The sequence below is a fragment of the Buceros rhinoceros genome, unplaced genomic scaffold (assembly GCF_000710305.1).
Source record: "Buceros rhinoceros silvestris isolate BGI_N320 unplaced genomic scaffold, ASM71030v1 scaffold36522, whole genome shotgun sequence".
In the NCBI taxonomy this organism is placed as follows: Eukaryota; Metazoa; Chordata; class Aves; order Bucerotiformes; family Bucerotidae; genus Buceros; species Buceros rhinoceros.
The window spans coordinates 1,336-10,787 of NW_010401264.1; the positions used below are offsets into that span (position 1 = coordinate 1,336).

The 9,452-nt window shown below is 50.5% G+C and overlaps 1 protein-coding gene across 2 annotated transcripts; it reads right to left on the minus strand.

Moving 5' to 3' along the window:
* Positions 1–216: 216 nt before the first annotated feature.
* On the minus strand, positions 217–9,236 carry DCTN4 (dynactin 4 (p62)). Of its 2 annotated transcripts, XM_010132217.1 has the most exons (13): positions 9,169–9,236; positions 8,566–8,744; positions 7,611–7,654; positions 6,784–6,891; positions 6,191–6,211; positions 5,185–5,258; positions 4,724–4,836; positions 3,365–3,474; positions 2,317–2,390; positions 1,948–2,002; positions 1,370–1,477; positions 891–988; positions 217–430 (listed from the first exon to the last, which is right to left on the minus strand). In XM_010132217.1, exons 1-13 carry the CDS (start codon positions 9,201–9,203, stop codon positions 217–219), a joined length of 1,233 nt encoding a protein of 410 aa, XP_010130519.1. In that variant the 5' UTR covers positions 9,204–9,236. The 2 variants fall into 2 exon arrangements, with proteins under 2 accessions (XP_010130519.1, XP_010130520.1); XM_010132218.1 differs by lacking the exon at positions 6,191–6,211.
* Between the last annotated feature and the right edge of the window lie 216 nt (positions 9,237–9,452).

A 9,452-nucleotide genomic window follows, 5' to 3' on the forward strand; every position in this document is an offset into this window, starting at 1 on the left:
GCGGAAACACGTGCTGCGAGCTGACCCAGCCTGCGGCTGAGCGGGGAAGCAGAGCGGCGGTGAGTGGGCACGACAAGAGGAGAACACACCATCCCAAACCACGGCACCCTTGGCCGCCTGGCACGGCCCGCAGCACAGCCCCGAGGGACCGTAGGATGCTTCACATGGTGACAGTCCATCCTGCAGCCAGCCGCCGGGCGCGAGCGTTGGGAGCATTTACGGGAGCACTGGACCGAGGCTGAGCTCCACGTGGTGGGTGAGCCAGATCACCTCAGAGCTATGGTCACCTTCCTCGCTGGGCCGGATCGGAGTGGCAAGGTTTTTAAACTCGTGCTTCATCTTGAAGCTCACGGTCACTTCGCCCTCTTCCTTCTGTGGGGTGACCTTGATGAAAACCCCCACCTTGTTGGCTTTTCGGAAGGCAATAACGCTGCAAGGCAGAAAACAAAAGGCGGCTGGGTCAGCCAAGCTCTCAAACAACCCTTCTGAGGAGCAGCCAGCTCCAGCTGCTCTGCAAGAGGCTCCAGAGCGTACTCGGTTTTGAAGGCTGGAGCCAACTCCGTCACACCCCGTGGAGCAGTTCACCGCTGCTGTGAGCCCTCTGCTTGCAAAGGGAAGGATGACACAAGTGTTCCTGGAGGGAATCAGTACCACCACCCGCAACCCCACTGCTGTGGCAGCACACCTCACCTCCAAGGGAACAAAGTCTCCCCAACGCTTCAAACCACAAGCAGAAAGATTTGCATTGCTGATCTCCGACTCCCCCCAAAAATCTACCACACCCAAGAAGAGCTGAAAAAAAACCCCCAAAACCCAACAAACTGAAGACAGAGTGACTTGGCTCAAGTGCCACGTTTAAGGAACAGGATCCCCGCAGGACAGACACTCACTCAGGGTCATCCTGGAAGTCTTGAGGCTCTGCCAGCTCGTCATACTCTGCCGCAGCGTCTTTGCCAGCCAGAATAAGCTCCTTGGGAGGAACTGCCACCTGAAACAGAGCACGAAGAGAAGCAGCCTTTCAGCACTGAGCACCACCAACCCTGCAAGCGCAGGCCACGTCCCCTTCCAAGGGCTGCTTTACTAGGGTTCCACCCCGGCACGGTGAACCACTCTAGTGCCACCTGGTTACCACTTTTCCAGTGAAACTGGGGATTTCTCCCTTGGGTTCTGGATCTCGATGAACAGCCACCATTTCAAAACACTCAGTGAGCTGATGTTGACACTAGTGACAGTCATTTAAGCTCCAAGGAGGAAAATGCAACAGCCAGCAGGGACTGAAGGACATCTGAGAAGTGTGCCCTTTGGAAGGATAAATGGAGTGGGGAGCCCTGCAAGGTGCTGGGGCTGACCCTGTAATAGGGTACAGTACCTTGGCAGTACTGTTGATGTTGTCAGGGTCTCCCTCCTCGCACTCCAGCAGTGTGACATGCGTGATGTTCTCCACTGGGTTGGTTAGAGTCAGGAGGACTTGGCTTTCCTGGGGAGATTCAGGAATCACAGTTCAAGAGGCAGTTACTCTAAAATTCATCGTCACTGTTAGCACCTCCATCTTCTGTGACTGACACCACCTTCAAAAACGGCATCACAAATGCTTAAGGGACGGACAGCGAACACCTTCAGTCCATAGGGAAGGTGCCAATGCCATGCAGTTCTCTTTCTTAATAGAAGAGATACACAGCCTAGGAATCTAGCCAAGATCTCAGCTCCACACCTTTTATTTGTCAAGATACTGGTGTGTGCTCACGACTCTACACGTCACTGCCCACAGCAATCTCCTCACGTAGAGTGACAAGTACAGGCAGTGTTATTCTGACTGCTCCCTCTAACCCTGCACCCTCACTACATGGGGAGAGCAATGGGAACAGTCACCACACCACATCATCTTCCAAAGAGGTCCCACCTCCCAGCTGCGTCTGCCCCTACGACGTTTCTGGAGGAGGTACTGACCTTCATGTAGCGCAGGTTGGGAATAGACATGATTCTCACTTCAGGGATATAGTTACTACAACGAGAACAAAGCAAATGACGGTGATGGACTGTGTTCCGTCTATAACCGACCTCTGAACAGAAAAAGGAAGTGTCCTTTTGCCATAGAAGCCTTATCCTACAAATTTCTGCTACCACATGGGGCTGGCACAGCATGCAGTGTCTTTCTGAAACTGCTGAAATCTTCAGCAGATCAAAGGTGATTAAGCCACCCTAAGAGATGACACAATCCTACAGGAGTCAAATCAAGAGGACAAAGGAGTGAAAATGGAAGGCATTAACTGTGCACGGATGGGAGGCTGTTCTCCCCAGTCCCCGCATCTTACTTACACAGCAACCAGCTGGATCTTGAATTTGATAGATGTTGGGTTGAACTCTGGTTTGCTCAGGTTATGTTCACATTTCTAGAGACAAAGACAATTTTGTCAGCGCACAAAGACACACGCAGTCACAACCCAAGGAATCAGAGCTGCGCACCCTGTGCCACCAGCCATGGCACTACTGGCCTCTAGCACAGCGCAGACAGAAATGACCTTGGGGTGCGTGTAGCCATCACTGTGTTGAGGTGTTGATACTCTGAAAACGCCACAACCAGCATTATCAGCCTGACCTTAGGAACACAAGATTTGGAACCAGGCTTCAAAATACTCAGACGCTCACTGCCTGCAGCAGGAAGGAGGCACAAATACCTGTAACCCTCTGAATTGTGTGCCGGACTCCATTAAAAAATCCAAACAGCTGGAACTCATGACTGTCCTCCTCACAGGCTGCTCTTCGAATGCAGGCTCTGCCTGACATTACTTATTTCTGAGAAAGTATTTTGCATTTTCAAAGCATTCAGGATCTTAAACACTTACAACATTGCCCTATTACTGGATAAATACCCCTGGTCCACAGAGAAAGAGAGCAGCCTTTTGAAGACACGTAGTCAGCCAAGAGCAGAACCTGGATTTAATTCTTGCCTGTCTTTGCTTCTCAGCTCTCTAATTTTGTTCTCTGAAATATGCTCATTCTGTTTTCATCCTAAGGCCATCTTCAACATTCCGCGCTGCCTCTCACTAATATTTTATTTGCTGACTTGACTTTTGTCTTTAGTAAAAGCAGAGGTTCTTTAATTCTGACAGCACTGGCAGCCTTCTCCGATTTCTTGTCTCAGCAGAGTACACAGACCTTTGCATCTTAATGCATCTTTGATAAGCTTTGTCACATCAGAGGCGCAACAGCCTCCCTCATCTCCTAGTTGCCAGTAATTTGCTTGAGAACTCTCAAGAACCAAAATCCTTTGAGCAGTTTCTTTTAAATGAAGCACACAGCCCATTTCTCACAACCCAAGATCTGCCAGCCCTGAAAAAGCGCTTTTTTGTCTTTAATTACCTACCCGGCAGCGCAGCGAACGTTTGATCAGGAGGTGCTTGTGACGCGGGTAGAGCTGGGAAGCACAGATGGGCTGGAAGTCGGGCTGCAGCAGCCGCTGACGCAGAGTCGTCACTGGGCACACAACAGGAAACAAGACAAATTAATGCACTGGGCACTGGAACTCCAGATGGACTGTACGTGTGTGCTGTCTGCAGACACATTACAGCCTCTACGAAACTCAATTTCACCTGCAAGCAATAATACAAAGGCCACCAGCAAGTATCGCTGTTTTTGGCAGCGAGTGAACAGAAGGTAAGAGGCAAACAAAGAGCTGCCCTGTCTGGGCACGGTAACACGAGAGCAACATCGCTGCCAGCCCTGGAGAAACAAGGGGCCCTGATCTCTATTCAAAGCTCAGCTAGGGTGGAAACAGAATTTTGCAATCACCTAGAAATGAGTTCTTTCCCCACCAAAGGCGACTCGCTTTTCCCAGCTTTGTTACCCTCATGGCTGGGGGCTGCCCAAGTACAATGTGCAGCTTCTCAGCAAGGAGTCTGCATCACTCAGACTCACACGTGGAACCAGTGACCTCACAGCTCCCGAGGCAAGGAGCTCACTCCCAGCAGCCAAACCTCCCGTGGGTTTCTCCCAAAACAACAGCTCCTTGCTGCTCTCAGTCTCCCCTCGCGGTGGGGAGCCGCCAGTGGTCTCCTTGACCAGCACCACACGCTCGCAGTGCTGATGCTCTCATGAGAAAAGGAGACCAAGTTGATCTACCTCCTTTCCACAAATCTTTCATGAATTAATTAATACCAGCAGACTTTGTAGACCTGCAGGACTAACAACATCATCTGTGCTCTGCAGGGCTGCCTCAGCAGCAAGTCCACATCGCTTCCTGTACCTGCTGGGTTGTCCCAATCGCTCCCAATTTCAGTGACCAATTTACAATAGTTGCTGAGTGCTCCAGGAGGCAGCTGAAGAACTGGCAGGCATACGCAAGCTGTTCCAGAGCAATGTGCCATCGTTACTTAACAGGTCAGTTATGGTTCCACCTCCCCAGCAGCTCAGCTACTTCCTTATTTCCTGCTATTATGTGAAAAAGGACGTCAGCTCTTTTCTCCATCCAAAAGTTGATGCTTCACATGCAGAGAAATTCAGTTCAGCATGAAAATGAAACAACCGTTCAGAGGCTCTGAGCTTTCCATGTAAAACCAAGGCTGCATTCCAAGTTAGTATTTAAAAAGCCACAAATTTTCCACCATTTCAATCCCAACATAAAGATCACTAAAATCTCGGGCCATCAGGAACCCCATGGACCAGTTTCCAGGCACTGCCCATATTACAGAATAAGGGCAAAAAGTGACAAATAGTAAGGGGTTACCTTCTGTCAGGTTGATTGGTCTCATGTAGTAATCCTCAGGAAGAGGCTCCACTTCTTCCACTGCATCAGCTGGCTCGATCTTGATCTCCTTCTGGTCCTCTCCCTCCTTCAGGCTGAAGCAAAATGAGGGACAACTCAGTTATAAAACATGGCACATCTGCTCTGAGAGACAGCAACAGCAGGAACTACATTATCACACAGAAGAGCTGAGACTGTGAGACACCAGGAACTGCACAAGGACCTGAGCAGTCCCTTGTTTCTATCAGGAGAAAGCAAAACATCTGGAGCTGCTGCACTGAGGTGCCTGAGGATTTGACATCTCTCTAACGCTCCAAAGAAAGCTCCCTTCACTGCTACCTACTATTAGCAGGCAGTTCGTCATCTCTCTGGAGTTGCTTTATCGCTCTCTTGCCTACTCCTCCTACCCTTCCCACAAAGGCAACCCCAACCCTGAGACTCACGAGAGTCCAGCGAGGGCACTGATGGGTGCTCCGGGCCTCTGGCGTTGAAGCCTGGTTCCAAGGCCGTATTTGTCCTGCAAGGAAAAAAGGAACTGTCAGCTTCAGGCCTGCTTCCTGCCAGGATAGAGACCTACTGCAAACTCAGCCTCTGAGCTGCATGACAAGCATAGGGAGACAAGCAAAGGAAAGCAAAAATGGAGAGGTATTCAGTGCTTCCCAAGAGGTTTTTTTTCTGCTCAAACCCTTAGAAAGGAGAAAACTGCACTGCAGACTGGGAGAGACAGAGGTATGTGGCTACTGCTTAGAAAGCTTCTGCTCCTTCCTTAATTCACCACCTGCACTACTGACACATTTTCCCTTGATCTTCTCTTCAGAGCAAGTGCACATTAAGCAGCGCAGAGTGAGAGCTCTCAACCTCCCAAGAACCGGGTCCACGTGGGGCTGCATCCACCTGGAACGCTCTGCAGCACAACTAGAAGCTGCTGGAAGGTTCAGGCTCCTACAAGCCCCGTTACCTACAGGTATCTCTCACCAGGCACCACCAACCAGCAGGAACAGCTGAGCTACTCCTCAGCTTTCTACATCTGAACTGTGCACGGGGTGCGTGGAGGCAGAAATCATCCTTCTAGGCAGGGCTGAAGACCAGAATTCTCACTCAAGGAGAAACCTGCACATCAGCCCACCCTGGCGATTCTTCAAGGACTGGAAGATCAATGTCAGAGCCGTTTGCCTCGCGCAGACAGGCGGCCGCGTCTCAGCCAAGCCTGATGAAGGGCTGCTTTCCAAGTGCACATTACTTACCCAGAGACACTGCCCCGTTTGTAAACTAACAAAAACCACAGGGTTTCTGTAGCAAACTTCACCTCTAACTACATAGCCTTCGCGTGCGTTTGTTCTAGGCACAAACTCAGAAGCCCTGAGGCAGGGTGAAGAGCAGGATCTGTTCCTCCCCTTCGGTCGGTACCATGAGAGCTTTAACACCAGCAGAAACTGTGAAAAGACTTACCACTACGTGTATAGTGTGTTGCTGTGGAGAGCCCCCAAAATAGCAGCAGGTAGCAACGGAGACAAAAAATGCAGCCATAAGACACAAGCAAGAGCACAGAGCAAGCACAGTTAATTGAGAAGTAGCAAGCAGAGTCACCCAGCTAAATGGAATCAGCATTTGCCTGCCAGATACAATAAAGAAGTCATTCAGGCCACAACCAAGTCTTGACGTTAATTTCAGTTGAGACTTCATGCAGCAAAGGGCCAGACCATCCTGATGGAACTGTTGCTGAGCTGGGGTGTGTGGCTGTCCTGAGGAAGAGCGACACTGGGCCTGGGGCTGCGGTCACACTGCACTGCTGGGTAACATGCAGGGCAAGTGTAAACCCTTCTGGCGTGATCAGAGAGGACTAAGAGAGAGGCAATGCAATACACAACGACGGGCGTAAGACTACCCATCCCTGAAGACACCCATGTGCTCTAGCGCATCTGCTTCATGTTGGCCTCAATAAATAAGCTGAGCTGCCCTGTTGTGCTACCAGCTCTCTAATCTTCCAAGCTGAAGCTGGTGGGCACCACTTCTGCTCCAAGAGCAGCCTGCTGCCAGCTCACCGAGAAGGCCAGGGGCATGTAGTTGCGGCGCCGCACCAGCTTCTTCCGGTCCCGCTCGATCTTCTCCTTCTGAGCCAGCTGCTGGTAGTACTCAACCAGTTTGTTAATCTGGAGGGACGAGAAGGAACAGGCACCCAGTGAACGCGGAACGAACGCCAGAGCCACTGCAGTACTAGTGAACAAGCTGGGGTTCCTGCTACTTGTCTTGCTCTGCTCCTAGAACCAGCTGCATTTTGGAGGGTTTACATCACCTGTGGGCAATGCACTGACCCCCCTTTGGGAATGACTGTCATCCCATTCTTGCTTTGCAGTCAGGCAACCAAGACTTTGTGAACACGTTTGCTGTGACGGGACAGAGTAACATCATGTGGCCAAAACCGAACAATTCAGACTAGTGGAGCAAACAGCATCTTCTACCCCGCCCCAAGGCTGGTCACATGTCGTGTAGAGCCCTAACTGGGGACAGGGAGGGGTTGTGAAGGTGCCGTTCTGTTTTCCATATCCTGGACACACTCGTGGTTGGAAAACAGCTTTCGTCCACATACATACGCAGCACATTCATTGGTGTCATTTTAACAGCACCATTAGATGTGATGTTCGTAAAGGAGTTTCTTCTGAAAAGGAGATTTTACACCGCGACATCCACGGGAGAGCCTCTAAGAGGCCTTCCTTCCACTGAGTTCAGTCAAGGTGGAGACTAGGAACTGGCACTCGCATCTGAAGGATTACATAGATGCAAAAAGAAGTGACTGAGAGAACCTGGCGCCTCTAACAGCTTTTTCTAGCTGATGCATCCCAGCCTAAGCACAGCCTTGCCCATCACTCACCCTCTGTGTGTGAGGATTCTCCGGCTCCTGCCAGCCACCGCTAGCTGCACAAGAAAGAGAAAAAACAGAGCCCTCAGGAGGAGATTTTCCCGCTCCACAGAAAAATCCCAACTAACACCCAATTACCTCAGTTTTACTCATGAAATACAACATTCCCCGGGTTTTCTACACTTCCCATTGCAATTAAGTTCATGCCTGCACCAAGTCCCACCTCTGAAAGCTCTTCACAGGCACGTTTGAGCTGAAGGTGCTTCACCAGCTTTTATACCGTTTTCAAACAGCTGCTCTTTGAGAGATACTCAGGACAGTACCCAGGAGTCACCCAAGCAGCAGGCATGCGAGTTTACAGGAACAGACTCTTGTTACTGGCTGCCCACGTCCCTGCATCGTCAGCTCCCAGTCTTCAGTTGCATCCACACTGGAAGTCAGAGGATCTGCCTGGTCTACTCAGCCCCATTTCTGCAGCCTGACAGGTATTTTCTGCACGTATTAAGCACCAAGAAATGGATGAAAGCTTTGTTCCAGTGAAAAGAAAAGAAGAGCACAAACACTAACTGGCTACTTTGGGATAAGCCTAAGCGAATAAAAGTGATGGAGAATAAAGGCGATGTTTAGGCTGTCAGCCTGAGCGGCTTCAAAGGCCCTGACGGTACACAAACAACATCTCAGCTGCAGGGAGAGCGCAGCAACCGAAAGCGCCTCTCGTCTGACAGCTTTCTGACTAGTCAGGTAACCCAGGTAGGAAAGTGGGTCACAGGTTGCACCAACTCAGCTCAGCTCTTCAGAGGAGGCTTCAGCAACAAACCCTTTTCCTGTGAATTTCCAGCTGTACCCAACACCTGGACAGGTATTATGAGCATCACGGGGCCAGAAACCCACCTGATTATCTGTTACCTTCGAAACACAAACTGGGCACCGGCTGTGACCCAGTTTTCTGTCTTTAACTGTCACTCACCAACCGATTTGTCTGCCATGCCAACATCCCGGGAAGTCCAGCGGCAAAACCCACAGGCCAAGTAATAGGCTTTCTTCATGGTGGTCTTGGCAGGGTCATCGGGGAGGGGGGCAGGGATGCTGGTGGCGCGGGTGGAAAGGGTGTGCATGCAGCAGGGGCAGTCGAAGCAGTTCGCACACCTGCGGAGAGGAACGCCTGTGAGACGGTGCCTTCACAAGGGTCCCAGGCCAAGGAAAACGCTCTCAACAAGCAAATCAAGATTAAACCAACAGACCTTTTCATCTTCTGAAGAGCATTAGGGAAAAACAAAGCCACCAACGGGCATGGGAGGAGCTCAGAGTCGATGAAAGAATGGCAGCAGTGAGAAATTCTGGGTACAGTAAAAACCGCTTTGTGTGATGAGAGCAGGTCACTAAAGCCACTAATTCATGAACAGCACACGATACATCACGGAAAGACACTCCCCAAAACAGACTGGGAAGCAATAAGCAGCACTGTAATTTTTAAAGAGTTTCAGCTACACACAGTCAGGTGTCGATTAAAGAAGGAGCAGTTTAAAATAGGGAACCCTGATGAAAAAAAAAAAATCCAAAGCAGCCTCACCTGTTCTTCTTCAGCTTGGCTTCAGCCGAAGGCATGTTTTCCAGGCAGCTGGGGCAGTAGTGCGAGTCCACCTGAAGAAGACGACAGTCACATCACACCTTGTGGCACACCTTTGTCTAGAGAGCACACTGGCAGCAGCCTGAAACTGCTGCACGACTGAGTCGGGCTGCGTGGCTGGCAGCAGATGGGTGAAGCCAGGGAAGACTCAAGACATTTTCTGAAATCTTAGCCCATCTCAGCCAGATTTTGAACTTTAATAATCTAAGTCAGAAGGTTTCTTAAGG

Bases quoted from the DNA above. Each gene is read 5' to 3' on its own strand.
- DCTN4 (XM_010132217.1), bottom strand. From the start codon at position 9,203: ATGCCTTCGGCTGAAGCCAAGCTGAAGAAGAACAG. The intron at 989-1,369 runs GTACTGTACCCT...GCTCTGTTTCAG, and splicing joins ACATCAACAGTACTGCCAAG to GTGGCAGTTCCTCCCAAGGA. The intron at 431-890 runs GTGAGTGTCTGT...TCTGCCTTGCAG, and splicing joins GACTTCCAGGATGACCCTGA to CGTTATTGCCTTCCGAAAAG.